This window comes from Heteronotia binoei, chromosome 2 (assembly GCF_032191835.1).
Source record: "Heteronotia binoei isolate CCM8104 ecotype False Entrance Well chromosome 2, APGP_CSIRO_Hbin_v1, whole genome shotgun sequence".
NCBI classification, from domain to species: Eukaryota; Metazoa; Chordata; class Lepidosauria; order Squamata; family Gekkonidae; genus Heteronotia; species Heteronotia binoei.
In genome coordinates, this window is record NC_083224.1 from 100,919,866 (window position 1) to 100,936,631 (window position 16,766).

General features: G+C 43.7%; 1 protein-coding gene across 1 annotated transcript in view; it reads right to left on the bottom strand.

Moving 5' to 3' along the window:
* The window catches only part of POMGNT1 (protein O-linked mannose N-acetylglucosaminyltransferase 1 (beta 1,2-)), a 69,428-nt gene extending 57,327 nt beyond the window's left edge, over positions 1–12,101 (bottom strand). Inside the window, exon 1 of the mRNA XM_060231754.1 lies at positions 11,921–12,101. Within this exon, the coding sequence (XP_060087737.1) occupies positions 11,921–12,034 (114 nt within the window). The 5' untranslated portion in view covers positions 12,035–12,101. The remainder of the gene's footprint in view (positions 1–11,920) is intronic.
* Between the last annotated feature and the right edge of the window lie 4,665 nt (positions 12,102–16,766).

Genomic DNA, 16,766 nt, shown 5'->3' on the forward strand with positions numbered 1-16,766 from the left:
TTGTCCCCTCTTCTTTCTTTCCCTGCAAGTGATGCTCTGTCTGTATTCTTGGTGCTGGGGGGGGGGGGGGAGGAAGCAACAGTGGGAGGGCTTCTAGTGCCCTGGCCCCACTGGTGGACATTCTGGTATTTTTTGGGTATTGTATGGGGGAATTTTGGATTGGATAGTCCACTGGCCTGATCCAACATGGCTCCTCTTATGTTTATGTTCTTTCTTTCCATGTCTTTTCCTTTCCTTTCCTTCTATTTCATTCTTTCCCTTTCTCTTTCTTTCCTTCCATTTTTGCTGGATGAAACTTTTCTGTTCACCCTACTGTTGTTGCAGACATAGGAGTGTTGCTTGTATATGAGAAGTGACAGCTTATAGCACATGCTGTAAAAGTGAAACTAGATCTGGAAGCTAGATGATCTAGATGACAGCAGGTGGCTGGGTGCCAGAGGTATTGCATCAGCCAGCACAGTCAGCATGACACAGCAAGTTGCTGATTGGCTGGTCAATGTATAAATGTACAAAGTCACTATGGTATGTGTGGGTTAATGGAGTTGGAGTTGCAGCGGAGCATACTGTTGGAGAGAAGAGTGATTGGTGTGTAAATAAATGTATATAGTAGTTTTACAGCTACTGTGTACAACCTTCATTCTTGCGTCGCTAAGAATCACCCTCTTGGACTCTAAGCGCATCGACAAGGAGCTCTGCCAATGAAAAGTTGGCACCCCCAGTTGTAGCCAGGTGGTCTTCTATGAGATTTCTGTGTGAGTGAGTGAGTGAGAGGTGTGGGGCAGAAAGAGATTATTGGAGATTACTGTGGTATATCTCAACAGCACTGGAAGAGATGGTACTATGAACTTGGCACCATTTTACTGGTCTTGCTTTTAACAGCTGTCTGATACCAAAATTAAACTCCTCCTGTAGATATTTAAAAGATGAAAGTAGTTCACTGGCTAAGTATCTGCACAACAGGTGGCTTTTAAAGGCATGGGAAACATAGCCAGTAAAAAGCTGCAAGCCCCTCATAAATATCCTTTTTGGGATAACTGCAGAAAAGCTTGTATAAACGTCATATAACTTGAAATTAATGCATTAATTGCAGTACAATTCTCTGCTACCTTTCACAGCAATTTCCCAGTGTTTCAATCAAAGAAAAGATGAAAAATAGCTGGCAAAAGCTTTTCTTGAAACCAAGCAAGCTTGATTGTAGCTTGAGGCTGGGTTCCAGTAGTAGCAGCTGAAGGAAGGGCCTACTAAATGTGTCAGCATATTTTGAGGTAGAGCAACTGCTAGGGCCCAGTGTGGGTGGTACACAGTGCTGGCATTACTGATGGCAATGGCAACAGCACTTCCAACTGCATACACTGGCCAGTGCTGTTGAGGAAGGGATGTATAGGTGGTGCAGGCAATTGAACATGGGCATTAGGAGTGCTTGCAAGCTGGAGAAGAATACACAAATAGATAGGTGTATGCAGGTGTGGGGGTGAAAAGAGAGGACCGCCCACCTTCCACCCCCATTTTGGCTCAGCATGAGTTTCAGAGAGATTTTTCTGAAAATGTATTTACTTCTGAAGATGAGGCAGATTTGGGGGAGTGCCCTGGAAGTGACATAACAGGAAAAGGTGGAGTTTTGGTTCAGTGTGCCCCAGAAGTGACATCACTTGGTCTTTGACACCACAGGAAATGACATAATTCCTGTCTCCCGGCTCCACCCCCAAAGTCTCCTGGCTCTACCCCCAAATTTTAGTGGGCCACGAAGGAGAAGTGCAAAAATAACCGGGCAGTGGGAAAGAAAAGTTTGGAAAACCCTGCTATAGACAGTTTATTTTAATTTCAGTAAGACTTTTGATAAGGTTCCACAGACTATCCTTGTTTACAAGTTGGTAAAATGTGGTTTGGATCCTGTTACCCTTAGGTGGATCTGTAACTGGTTGACAGATTGCACCCAAAGAGTGCTTGTGAATGGTTCCTCATTCTCTTGGAGAGGAGTGACAAGTGGAGTGCCTCAAGGATCTGTCCTGGGACCTGTTTTGTTCAACATTTTTATAAATGATTTGGATGAAGGAATTGAGGGAATTGAGGGAATCTTATAAAATTTGCCGATACTAAATTGGGAGGGATTGCAAATACAATAGAAGACAGAAACAGGATACAGGATGGAAAACTGGGCTAAAACCAATAAAATGAATTTTAACGGGGATAAATGTAAAGTTCTGCATTTAGGTAGGAAATATCCAATGCATGGTTATAAGATGGTAGAGACTTGTCTTGGCAGTAGAGCAAGTGTGAAAAGGATCTAGTGGTCTTAGTGGATAATATGCTGAACATGAGTCAACAGTGTGATACGGTGGCTAAAAAGGTGAATGCAATTTTGGGCTGTATCAACAGTAGTATAGTGCCCAGATCACGTGAAGTGATGGTATCACTTTACTCTACTCTGGTAAGACCTCACCTGGAGTACTGTGTTCAGTTCTGGACACATTTTAAGAATGATATAGAGAAGAAGAAGAAGAATTGCAGATTTATACCCCACCCTTCTCTTTGAATCAGAGACTCAGAGCGGCTTACAATCTCCTAGGTCTTCTCCCCCCACAATAGACACCCTGTGAGGTGGGTGGGGCTGAGAGGGCTCTCACAGCAGCTGCTCTTTCAAGGACAACCTCTGCCATAGCTACAGCTAACCCAAGGCCATTCCAGCAGGTGCAAGTGGAGGAACGGGTCCAGAGGAGGGCAACGAATATGGTGAGGGGTCTAGAGACCAAGTCCTATGAAGAAAGGTTGAAGGAACTGGGCATGTTTAGCCTGGGGAGGAGGCGGCTGAGAGGTGAGATGATCACCATCTTCAATTACTCAAAGAGCTGTCATATAGAGGATGGTGTGAAATTGTTTTCTGTGGCCCCAGAGGGTAGGACCAGAACCAGTGAGTTGAAATTAAATCAAAAGAGTTTCCGGCTCAACATTAGGAAGAACTTCCTGACCATTAGAGCAATTCCTCAGTGGAACAGGCTTCCTCAGGAGGTGGTGGGCTTTCCTTACTTGGAGGTTTTTAAACAGAGGCTACATGGCCATCTGACAACAATGAAGATGCTGTAAATTTAGGGGGAGGTATTTGTGAGTTTCCTACATTGTGCAGGGGTTTGGACTAGATGACCCTGGAGGTCCCTTCCAACTCTATAATTCTATGAATAAATATGTCTCTCATTTGTGTCTTGCCCTCCCCTCAGGGCAGAACCTGCCAACGTATCCTCATGCAATTCTGTAGAGGTTAGGATATGAGAGAGACTGGCCCGAGACTGCTATGTGAGTTATAAAATTCAAACTCAGCTCTTTCTCTCTGCAGTCTCAGTCTGATACCTGAACCACTTCACCACACCAGTTACTTTTCACAAAAAACAAAACAGCTTTCTAATCCCCAAGGCTGTGAATTTAATCTTGAAACTGTGTGGCTAATGTCACTGCAGGACTTCCAAAGCAAGGAGATCTGGTATTCTCATCTTCCCACAGCTCTCAGACATTTTCTCCAACCTATGATCCCTAGCAGTGGCCTTCTTAAATACACTATTGCCTACAAACAACCGGGCTGGTAGCAGAGCTGTGGGGATAGGATGCAAGAACAAAGACGGAAACCAAGGAGGATTGCTTGGCCTAACAAAATTTCATGACTATACAGTCTCTTGCATAAAGTTAACTATTTGAGTCTCATTTATTTAACAGCACTATTCCCACTTGTATATTCCTTCTAAACATTTGAAACAGTTGCAAATGGAAATTAGGAAAGTTCAAATATGATTCTAAATATAGAATCCATTTTTAAAAGAAGCAGAAACTGAGTTTTTTAAATCTTTCAAGAATCACAGCAATTTTAGCCATATCTCCACTCAAAGGCAAACATGGCAAAAGACACATTATTAATACAACCTACTGATTTCCACAGTACACAGGAAGACAAATGTCAGGTTGTCTGTGCCAATACTCAGACTGGCTGTTAGGCCAAGAAATGCCATCTGATTTAGCATGCGCTTCCAGTTTACCTTGATAGGAAAGGTTATACCATTACACTATTGTGGAAGGGTGGTTTGCAGGGAACATCACACTGTCACAATACATACAATGGAGCTCTAATAAACAATCTTACTGTGATGCAGGAACCCAGGGCAATATGGGTTTCTATGGGAACCTGAAGAGCCCTGCCTGTGTACAATTAAGGTGTCAGCTTTCCCCACAACACTGACAGCTTTGTATTAAACTTGCTATTTTGAGACATGGGATGCAGACACTATATTGAAATACATTTGTCATGCCTCTCTGCTTATCACAATGTCAGGTTCTTGAAGGCAACTGGATGGATTCCTTGGCCTTTTTGGGTTTCAACAATGTCTGAGAAATTCAATACTAAATAAGTTGTTTCTAATGTCATCAGATGCTTCTTGAAAACAGAGAGAATGAAGGTTTGGAAATAAGTTTTTCTGTACTGTGTTCTGCTGTAGCCTTTTAATGTTCCTACTTTGGTCAAATAAAATAGGGAGATATTAATGTATCTGTATATTTCCTTGACTGTATTGGGAAAGAAAAGAGGTAGAACTCAGGTTCCAAGGGATTGTCTCATAAAGAGAAAGGCAGAATTTAAAGGAATTCAAGCATCACATGAATGCTGGACCCTAGCGTGGTTCAAACCAAGGGCTTCTCATGTATTAAAACTCTTACTGAAGAAGATTACCTTGAGCTGTGGGTGGGAGATTTTCCATCACAATTCTAGCAGCAGCCTGTAAATACTTAGAATGGCAACTAACCCCTACAATACCATAATGAGGAAATATGCAGTGATAACACACTGTTAACACTGTACAAGTATCAGCCTGGCACTGGTACCACTGGGTTCCAACCAGGCCTCGAATTCAGCAGGAGCTCACAGGAGCACAGCTCCTGAACCCTTCTAACAGCCCCCCCCCACCTATCTTGTCCATTGAATAGTAGGTGCAGCTGCATAACTATCCCTGGATGAGCTCCACTACCTATTTTTCTACAAAACAACCCTGGTTCCAACAGCATCCTAAGCATCCTTAGCCCATATCCTCTCCTGGGTGAAAAGACTGGTGTAAATATAAAGCAAAGTCTCCCACCTACCACTGCTGCACAGTCATCGTGCAGGTTAGAATACTGATTTCTCTGCAGTCAAACACAGGTTGCCCAAACATGATATAAATCCCAGACACAACACCCCTCTCTCAGATAAGGTGTGAGCAGCTCTGGGCTACACTTCCATTTCTGTGATCTCATGCGGTCACAGAGCCCACTTAGATCACACATGGTTCATTTGTGTGTGTGGTCTTCGATGACAATTCTAGTACTTTGCATGAACAGCCAGAGATTAGAATATATTTCTAATACTGCTGTCCTCAGAACTCTTTTAGATACCCCACCTCAAGACACAAACACTGTGTCCTCTAGTCCTCCTGTGGCAGATGAAAGAACAAAGTGTCCCACACAACTAAGCAAGGAAGAATGAGTCCCTGCTTCAAATGGGGACCACTGCAAATGCTTCCCCACAACATGTATCTACTGTGCATTGGCTCAGCTACCTTTCCTTAGAATCATAAGAGTTGGAAGGGATCTCCAGGGGCATCTAGTCCAACCCCCTGTACAATGCAGGAAACTCACAAATACCTCCCCCTAAATTCACAGCATCTTCATTCCTGTCAGATGGCCATCCAGCCTCTGTTTAAAAACCTCCAAGGAAGGAGAGCCCACCACCTCCCGAAGAAGCCTGTTCCACTGAGGAACCACTCTAACTGTCAGGAAGTTCTTCCTAATGTTGGGCTGGAAACTCTTTTGATTTAATTTCAACCCACTAGTTCTGGTTCTACATTCTGGGGCCAAAGAAAACAATTCTGCACCATCCTCTATATGACAGCCCTTCAAGTACTTGAAGATGGTGATCATATCACCTCTTAGCCAACTCCTCTCCAGGCTAAACATGCCCAGTTTCTTCAACCTTTCCTCATAGGACTTGGTCTCCAGAACCTTCACCATCTTTGTTGCCCTCCTTTCCTTCCTCAATAGCTGCCAGCAATCTCTTGTACAGCAGTAGTAAAGTTAGGAATGAACAGTGAAAGAAAGGAATTATGTAGACAGAAAATCACTGCTGTGTAAGTGTGATGTCATGCCAGTATAATGCCACAAGAAAGCGGAGGAAAACAAACAGCACAGGTATTTGTGAGTTACTACCAGCCACTTCCATAATTACTGATGCCAAAGCACTCATGACCCCTACACTGAAATCCCAAGGGGTGAATACTGAAGTGTGAGAGTCCTAAAAAAGTAAGAGCACCTAGGGGTGCCATTTTCTCAACTCTAGAGCTCATGCCAAGCACAGAGATCAGTCCCTTGACAGAGTGTGGTAAATCATGCAGATTACATGGGAGAAGGAGACTTAGTTTTTATACCCCACTTTTTACTACCTGAAGGAGTCTGAAGTGGCTTACAGTTGCCTTCCCTTCCTCTCCCCACAAGAGGCTCCTTGTGAGGTAGGTGGGGCTGAGAGAGCTCTAAGAAAACTGTGACTGACCCAAGGTCACCCAGTTGACTTCATCTGGAGGAGTAGCGAACCAAACCCAGTTTCCCAGACTAGAGTCCACCATTCTTAACTACTACACCACATTGGCTCTCTAGCTGGGATGTATAACAGCAAGCAGCAGTAATGAATCTCCTGAAAGCTATAGAGACCTGGTTACACAGGAAGGTGCTAAGCAAATTGTTTGGACTCTGAGATTACCAATCTGCATGAGTAGTTCATTCTCAGCTATTTGGTTTCATGGTACAAAATCTCAGCTGTGTGTAAGATTCCTTTCATGCATCTAGCAGTTAACTTCATGAATGAATTGAATGGGGGCCTCATGCACGCTAAGCCTAATACCTTTCCTTGCAGCTTTTCTCATCCTAGTATATATGGCTGATTTCAACAGCAAGATGTCTCATGATAATTCCAGATGTCCCATGATGCTCCTTTTTCTTGTATGCCCAGCTGGGTTACAAGAATTCTCACAGCATGAGGTAGAGGTTTCAGTCTCGTCTCCTCTTTCCATTTTGTTACCGACCAGCTGGTTGCTAGTTAAAAGGTAAATTGCTCCTTAATTCCAGCTTCTCCTTGGGTGGGAACTGAGACCTTCACTCTTATTTCCAACATGCAGGGCTTTTTTTTGTGCAGGAACGCACAGGAACGCAGTTCTGGCAGGCTAGGTGTCAAGGAGTGTGGCATAATATGCAAATGAGCCCTTACTAGGCTTTTCTACTAAAAAGCCCTATGTGAAACAATGGTGATGTCGGGGTGTGTGGCTTAATATGTAAATAAGTTCCTGCTGGGCTTTTGCTACAAAAAAGCCCTGCCAACATGAATGCTCTTCCCCAGTGGTCTATTGAGATGATAGGAATGCCTTCTGTGAATATGTGGTTGGGCATTCCCTTGTTGTTGACCCACAGTCTGTGTCCCCCAAGTCTACCAAAAAGCTACTCCACAGAACATTCTCTACCTTTCTGGTGATGTGAAGATTTGCAGGGAAGAGGACAGGGAATTTCTAGATGGGTTTCTCTTCCGAAGACACTGTGGCGGTGTCTGGGTGACATGCTTGGACTGGTGATGCTTCCTTCCTTGCATGTCTGCCTGTCACAAGGGTAAATGTTTGCAGGAAGGGATCTGAATCCTCATTTGGAAAGACTGCAGGTGTGGTGTAGTTGCAGGGTTCCTACTAGGCACGTTATACTGTAGAGGCATTGCATTTCCTTTGTTTTGTTATGATCATGAACAGGGGCAAGGTGATACCAGGAACAGGTGCCAGCACTGATGGATATTACTTCGCTCCTTTCATAACTTGGTGGACGGGTGTCACTGGCATGCCACTCTGTGATTGGTGTGTGTAGGCAGTGTTGTTTTCATATTGCCAGGGACATGAGGCTGAGTGTTTATTGGAATTTCTTTTCTGTGTTGAGAGCACAAGATACTAGTGCCAGCAATGCACCAGCATCTGGGGCTCAGGACTACACTGTTCAGTGCAGTGACCCTTCACTGATATAACCCTTCCCTTAAAACAGAAGGCCAAAAATCTGGCTTATGTCCTAGCATCTCCCCAGCACAGTGACTTTTAGGGAAGTTTTAAAAAAAAAATACTACATTAATGCAATCTCCTTTCTACAGTGTGAAGTGTTATGCTAAGGAACACTTTTAATCAAATAGGGCCATAGATAGCAGTGGGGTAGATGGGGGCTATTCCCCCTTTCAAAATTGCAGCACCCCAACTTGGGGCATCCCTCCACGTTCCCCAAGAGGCATGCCACATGCCCATCTGGGATCTGCTGCAAAGGGAGGTGAAGGTGAGCTCTCGTTTCCCCTTCCATAGCTCCTCTGCTGGGAGCAGCACATGAGGTTGAGCCTGGGCTGCAAGGCCCCTGAGAAGAACAGTTTGCCCATTGGGGATCACTACTCTCCAGAGCAGCAGGGAGCTTCCCAGGGAGCTGGTAGTTCAGGGGGGAGGTGGAAGGTGCTTCTGAGGGCAGTTGTGGCTCCCACCGGCATCTTTGCCTCATCCTGTCATGCCCCTACTTATTCTTGGTGGCAGGAATAATGAGGTGAAAGCAAGCTTTCACTTCCACCTGCCACCTTCCTCCTCCGCAGCTCCTCTCCTGGGTGTAGCACACAAGCCTGCAAGGCTCCCAAGAGGTGTGTTATTCACACATCAGGGGTCTGCCATGATCTGGAGCAGCAGAGATTCTCCAAGAGATTCTGCCCTGTCTGCCTCTGGTAATTTAATTCAATTCCTAATTGGTCTATTTAGTTAATTTAATTTTGATTTAATTAAATTAGCCCTCTGCTGCCTCCTGAATATGGGGCTGCCATACAATAAGCTGCATGAAGACTATCCCTCCAGTCGCTTTCTGTAGCAGGCTCAAACACTCCTTCAAAATACAAAGCAGATGAAGGAAGAAGACATCAACAAGCACTAAAATAAGTGCAAAATAGAAAAGCACCATGGAGACAGAGGTTCATGAGAGATGAGGCTTCCTTCATGCCCCTGCTGCAAAGCTTATTTGTGCCCCACTTCTTAAAAGGAGGTAATTGTGAAAGGCTTGCACTGGAATTTCCCTGTCACTGCTCTGTTGACACTACAGAAAGAAATACGAATGCAGGGCTTTACATTGGCACTACAGAAAGAAATACGAATGCAGGGCTGTTTCTAGTTTCTCATACTATAGAGGACCAGTTCAAACTTCTTCTAAAGTGCTCCATCCTCTTACACTCTTACACAAGCCTAGCTCCATCCTCTTGCACTCCTGCCCTTGATTCTGCTCCTCTGACCATATCCCCCTTCAGCTGATCAAGGACCTCTTATTCTCCATTATAACTCCATTCCTAGGTATGGTACTGCCTCCTGGAACATAGTATGTGGTGTCTGTTGTCTGCCTCTCCCCCTCCTCTCTCTTCAAGAACCACTTTTTCCACATGATCTCTGACTTATTCCTCCATCATGATTCTTAGTTTTAAGTACCAGTATTTGTCTTTCTTGGATCTCTTCTCTCATTTTAGTCTGAAACCACCTTTAAGGCAGGGATCTTTGCATATGGAGCTCAAGTATGCCACTGATACTTATGGGTTGTATAACAAAAACCAAGGAGAAATATTCCTGAGCATCAGAATGCATTCCCTCCCCCCAAGTGCAGCCCATCTGAAATCACCAGGGAATAGGAAGCATGGCCTCCAGGCAGTCTCTAGCCCCAGCATCTTCCCTCTGCTCACTACACCTCTTCACCTCCAATACATGCTGAACAAGCAAGGTAAACAGTGCTTAATGCTTGCAAATGTTCATGAGCTTCCACGCATTCACATTTTAATAGCAACCTCTGTTATATAAACAAATCTGTGTAGCAAGACTTGCTAGAGGGAACACAGAGCCAATTAGTGCATCTAAAAATATGGGGGGGGGGGAGAGAAATAGTCTGTCACAGACACACAAACCAGCATGAAGCTTTCCAAGTCTCTGCCCCTCCTCCTCCTGTTCTATCTTAACTGAAACTCATTCAGTGCCATGGGACAAAAGGAGAAATTGACAGTTCAAGAAAACTTGTATCTACAGTGCAGCAAATCAACTTTTTTTAAAAGGCACCTACAATGTTTATATATTAAGGAAGAACAGCACACACAATTAGTATGTGCACACTCTCATACACAGATGAGGACACACACACACACTTCTACTTGCTGTAAGACTCTTGAGACCAACTGGACAGAGAATGTCTCAGTTGCTGGGTCTGCATTCATTTGTATGTGAAATCCCTGACTGGAGAAATGGGGTCAAGACCAAGGAGAATCCTTCGTGAAACAGGCAGCATGAATGAGATACTTTCCATCAAACCAAGTTTCAGTGAAATATAACAGAGCAGATATTACAAGATACAGTGCATAATTTTTTTTATCTTGCATGGGAGATGAAGAATGACCCAACTGGCCCAACTCCAATAGCTCTGGTAAAAAATGCAGGCATACAGAAGGTGGCTAGCCATGTAATCCTATACAGAATTATTCTAGCCTAAACCCACTAATATTAATGGATTCTGACTGGAGTATCTCTGCAAAGAACTACATGTCAATCTCCCTAAATAACGAAGGGATACTCTAAAAAAAATTCAGAAAATGCAGGAACTCCTTTACATATTAGGCTACACCTCCCTGATGCAGCCAATCTTCCAAGAGCTTAGAGTAGGCCCTGTAATAAGAGTCCTGTAAGCTCTTGGAGGATTGGCTACAGAAGAGGGGGTGGCCTAATACACAAAGGAGTTCCTGCTACAAAAAACCCTCTGAGAGAATGTGTTTATTGGCATTTTAGGCTGCATCTACCATGATGACTTCAGGGTGGAAAAAGCCTCACAAGTAAAATCAGAAACAGTGAAGCTACAAAGATCTGCCAAGAGTTTTGATAATTCAAAAAATAAGAGATCAGACACTATATATTAAATGAACTGACCCTTTAAATTTTAAAGTGGAGATATTTCCAGATATTTTGCGCTTTATGCTCCAGCATGGATAGAACAGGGGCCTCCTCAACTTCCTACTCAAATGTGGTGCAGTGGCCCAGAAGCTACCACTAGTCTTTTTCTCCAGTCCCTGAAGCAATGGGCTATTCCTTGGCTCTATGGTCTAGTCCTCCCCATCCAAACTTCTCTTCTGGCCAATGCCTTTCAAGTCTGCTTTGCCTGTGGCCCTTCAATGACAATTTCCATGCCAATGCGGGGCTAGTTTCCATATATAGTCAGGAAACAATTTCTAAAAATTCATATGGACTTCACTTCACGGGCAATAGTCTGGATCACGGCATCCTAACACAAGAGACTCTCAAGCTCCTTTTATACCTGATCACTAATAAAACATATAGAAATAGCATGAAGACTGTTCTCTAGATACATTTTAACCATTTGGAGCCAGTGATCTATATTGCACAGAGTGAAGTGCTTGAATTTAGGAGATTTAGGCTCAACTCAAACTTCCTCCATGGATTGCAGGAAGCCTTGAGTAGATCTCTGAAACTTCACTGGTTTTGACAAAAATATTCCTATAATGTCAAGATAGGGGCTTACAGAACCTGTATGTTATGTCATGTTTATTTGATTTAGGCTGAGTATTGCCTCATGAACAACTCTAATTTGCCGAGTGTCACAGGGCTCATCATTGCCCCTACCAAAAAACACAGGCTGAAACTACTGGTTTTCTGTGGAGATGCTTCCATAAAAAATAACTATCACCTCATTCCATTTCTAAAGTTTTCACCTCCTTGAGCATAGAAACTACATAAACAAGAAGGATTTAAAGCTAATCTTCCTTAATCCTAGCTAGACACAATGTATACATTGTACGTGAGCAGAAGGCAAGATGGGCTGGACTGGTTCTCACCTGAAACAGCCTCCGTAGGGCCCTCTGGTTGGTCAGCTTGTACTTCCAAGCCAGATACCAGCTGCGTTTCTTTCGAGGCTTGGCTAGTGGATTAGGTTTCCACTCGTCCATCATAGTAGGGCAAACAGGATAGAGGAGGGCAGCATCTGCTCTTCAGAAGTCACATTCTACCAAAGAGATCTGCCAGGACACAGAGAGCAGTAAAAGCTGAAGGTCAGAAAGGTAAAGCTGGGCATAAGGGCCAGCATGGAGCAACAGTTAGAGTCAGGCTAGAACCAAGATAACCTGGGTTCAAATTTGCATCCAGCAATGAAGCTCAATCAGCAAACCTTGGCCAGTCACTCTGAGCTACTGGCTGGCCATATGCTACTCCACTGCAGTTCAGAGTTGTTGTAAGGATATGTAAAGGAGAGACTGCTATATAAGCCACCCTGAGCTCCTTGGGATCTTTGCCAATGGATCTCAAGCCCTGCACACAAAAACAAAACAAAAAAATGAAAAAACCACAAGTGTTAAACTTGGCCACTTGTTTCTAGACAAGCAAGCAGAACACTGCTTAAGAGACTTCTTGCAAAAGGCTCTTAAGCCTGTATCCCCACTGCACTCTAGGCAACCATCTGCAAATAAATCCATAACTAACACTTAAGAATGCATGGGAGGAGACAATCCTTTAGATACGTGGGTCCCAGGCCATGAATGGATTTGAAGGTCATAACCAGCACCTTGAATTGAATTTAGAAACTGGCAGCCAATATAATTATTTCAAAATGAGTAACATACACTCCCACTGGCTTATCCCTGATGAAAACTGGGTGACCATACTCTGCACCAGCTGCAGTTTCCAGGTCATCTTCAAGGGCAACCCAACACAGACAGGTTTATAGTAATCCGACCAAGAGATTACAAAGGCATGAATCAGCATGGTTAGATTGGCTAAGGCTAGGAAAGGAAAGAGCTGATCAGATGCAGCTGATAGAAGACACTTTTGGTTATCACAGCAACTTGCTTTTCAAACAGCACAGCTGGGTCCATGAGCACCCCCAAGTTCTTAACCTGCTGTACAAAAGCCAACACTCCATCAAGGATAAATAAACCCAACCCCTGCAGAACATCAGCCTTCCCGACCAACATAACTTCTGTCTTGTCTGGATTCAGCTTCAGCTTGTTCTGCCTTAATTTAGTCCACAGCCTCAAGGCACCAGTTCAGTTCTGAGACAGAAGTATCTGGAGCCTTTAAGAATGAAATACAGAATTGGGTGTCACCTGTGTGTTGTTGATACCCAACCGCCAGAGTTACAGACAATCTCATTCAGTGGCCTCATGTATTTGACAGCATGGGTCAGAGAACAGAACTCTGTGGCACTCCACAAGACAAACCCCACCCAGTTGATTCTGTACCTCTGGTGGAAAAGCTATGTCTGATCAGACAGAAAAGGCCAATAGCACTGAAGAGCTAGTCTTGTAACATCATATTGCATGCAATTTTCATCAACCCAGCACAAAAAGTATGATGGAATTCTGCAGAACACTAATGAAAAACAAGGTCTCAAGAATATAGAATAATTACTAGAAGCAGACAGGTTAAAGAGATTAAATTCATCCTAGATGCACTTTGGGTAAGACCAATGGAGAATATTATGGTATTTTACTTTTTTAAAAATCTCATTTATACTTTAATTTTGAAGGTATGAGGTTTGTCACCTGTTTTATTATGTGTGCTGTTTTTAATGTGTCCTGTGAACTACCATAGGCACCAGGTATGATCAAAAAGGAAGTCTAGAAATTCACTAAATAAATAACAGAATTCTAGAAAGCAAAGACTAGAGAGAGGAGATCTGAGAACCACTTTTTTCAAAGCAGAATTTATTCCTCTAACCTTCTCAAAAAGTGAAATAACAGACAAAGCAATGTACATGCTGTGAAAATGTAAAGAAGCATAAATTTGCTTCTTAGAGGAAGAGAACAAAGAGATTGGATTTATAACCTGCCCTTCACTCAAAGTGGTTTACAATTTTCTTCCCTTCCCACAACAGACACCCTGTGAGGACTGATCTTGAGAGACCAGCTCTGTGAAAACTGTGGCTGACCCAAGGTCACTCCAACAGGTGCATATGGAGGAGTGGGGAATCAAACTGGATTCTCCCTGATTAGAGTCTGTGCACTTAACCACTACATCAAACTGCTTCATGTTAACATGTTTCCAAAGAAGCCTGATTGTGCCAGTAAATGGCATTCTTTAGCCTGCTCTGCATTCGCCCCCCCCCCCCCCCGCTCTGGTAATTTAGCAAAATAAAGTAATCCTGCATCTCCCCACCTCTTTGCTAAAGAAATCATTAGTTTTCTTAGTATAAAAAAACTATATCATTGTGCATCCCTCAACTTTTTCAGCAGAAGTGTTAGCAGGAGATGGATGATTGAGCCCTAGTGAATGTTTGCCAATACTTTAACAGATTATGTGCATTTACTGAGAGTTTCTATCCTCATGGCATGACTGGTTAAGAGAACATATTGTGGCAGAAAACAAGTAACCCCTAACTTGCACTTCATTAGCTAACATCACGATCCTAATCATAGCTATTAGGAAATGAAAACTACTGAGAACAAGAAGACTTATTTCCTACATACACGAACAGAATTAGAGTTCCACTGCTTATCACTGCAAGCATACCACAATACTAGGCAACACAACGTGCCTGGGGGTACTCTACACCAAAAACAAACGTTTCCAGCTGCCTGTTATTCTTTCCACCTCTTCTGTCACACTCCAGTGTCCTGCCACCTTGGTATCTGCATGTACACCTCCAAATGTGTACATGAGGATTGGTAATCCTGAGAAGAGACTGGTTTCACGCTAAGTGGATAAACCTCCAAGCAGCACAAACCAGAGAACGTGGAAGATCTTCCTACTTGAACATGCTCCCCCCTCTCCGGTATTAGTAAAGGCAGAGTGAGCAGGCAGTGCCGATTTGCAACAGGGCAAACGAAAGCAAGACAACACTAATCTCCAGGATGGTTACCACCAAAAGAAAACAAAAGCTCAGAAGGAAGCGATGCAAAATGGATCACAGAGTCTTGTTAAAAGAGGGAAAGGCAGTTTCCCGAACGGATCTCTTATTTACATACATTCACTTTATCGTGCCAAATCGATCACCAAAGCAGCGGAGAATCTACTTAAAGGGGTTGGCGATGGGAATGCTGTCCATGGCCAGGCACCAGACAGCGTCCTGAAGCGCATGCAGCGACAACTCCTAACCTCCTCCGCCTTTCGCCTTCCTTTTGCGACCAGTAGCAGGCTCCGGCGCAGCGAGACTGAAATTGACGTGTCTCTGCTTCCGGCGCGGGATATACGGCTAAAATCGAGCTCTTAAAGGAACCTTGAACACAAACCTCAATCGATAGGACGGGTTAATAATGGCAGAGCGCCTTACGGAAAGAGGCATCCTCCTTATAATTGCCGAGTAGGCAAGTGATGACGTACTCCTCGCTCTCTTGGCCAAATGTTAAAGTTCTGGCTCCTCCTTTGGAGGGGAGGGAAAGTGACGAGACCATCTGCTTGCTGCCAAGGGTCCATTGCAGCCCGGCTGGTGATCGGCTGCTGCCTTTAACCAGCAAGTACTCATGGATAGCATAACCCAGAGCTGTATGGCCCAGGCTTGCCAAAAAAGTCCAGGGTAATGAAGAGAGCGGGCAATGACAAACGATCTCTGAGCGTCTTTTGCCTTGAAAATCACAAGGCGCATTCCATCACCACTGCACTCATGAATAAAGTGCTCTTAAATTGCCACTTGCCTAGGCAGGCTGCAGCACATAATATGAACTGTAAACTCGCCAGAGACTGAAATAAAGAAGAGTCTTGCTGCTGTGGAATAGAGTTAAACCCTTATTACTCACGATGGTATTCATAACTTGCTTTTATATAGTTAAAAAGCAACATAAGCCTCTGAACTATGACAAATAAATAACACAAAACATTGTGCAAGCTGTGGCATTCTCTAAGAACTCCTCATCAGTCTGGATGCTTAAAACACATGAATGTGGTATTGTTATCACAGAACTAGCTGCTGCACTAAAACAGCCTCTCCAAGGGTGGCCAAACTGGCTTGGGAGCCACATGTGGCTCTTTCACACGTATTGTGTGACAAAGCCTCCACCACCGCATCGGCCAGCTTGCGGAAGGCATTTCTCTCTTCAAATCACTTCAACAAGCCAGTCAGCGGCTTGGAGAATGAATTTTAAATTAAAGTTGCATTATTCCCACCTCTACCTCCCTCCACCATCTATTTGCCTTCCTTCCTTCTCTCAAACATCTGATACAATGTCTTGCAGCTCTCAAACATCTGATGTTTATTCTATGTGGCTCTCAGTTAAGCAAGTTTGGCCACCCCGCTCTAGACTTTGCTGGTGATTCGGACAGATTTCCTGTAATCTTCTCTGGATCCTAATCCCACAGAACCATAAACATTGGCTGAAGAGTCCTGTGTGACTTGAACCCAGCATTTTAGCACACTGTTTGTTGAAGATAGAAGTATAGCCTCATCCATACTATGTTTCTGAATAAACCTTGTATGCGTGAGTATGTAACAAGAACAAACAAACAAAGCAAAACAAATGAAAAAGAGCCACAAAGCTTCTCATGCCAAAAGGATACCTGTACAGGATTTCATATGAGAGCCAAGAAACTTATCAGACATGAACAACTGTATTTGGATAGATGCCTTTATCATTAGATTACAAATCAGTGTGAGTAAATAGCCCAAGCAAACACTTAGCAACTATCTATGGGACAGTTAGGACTGTCAGGCCATGATTGGAAACAAGCAGTGAGCTCGGAGGTGGCGAGGAAATG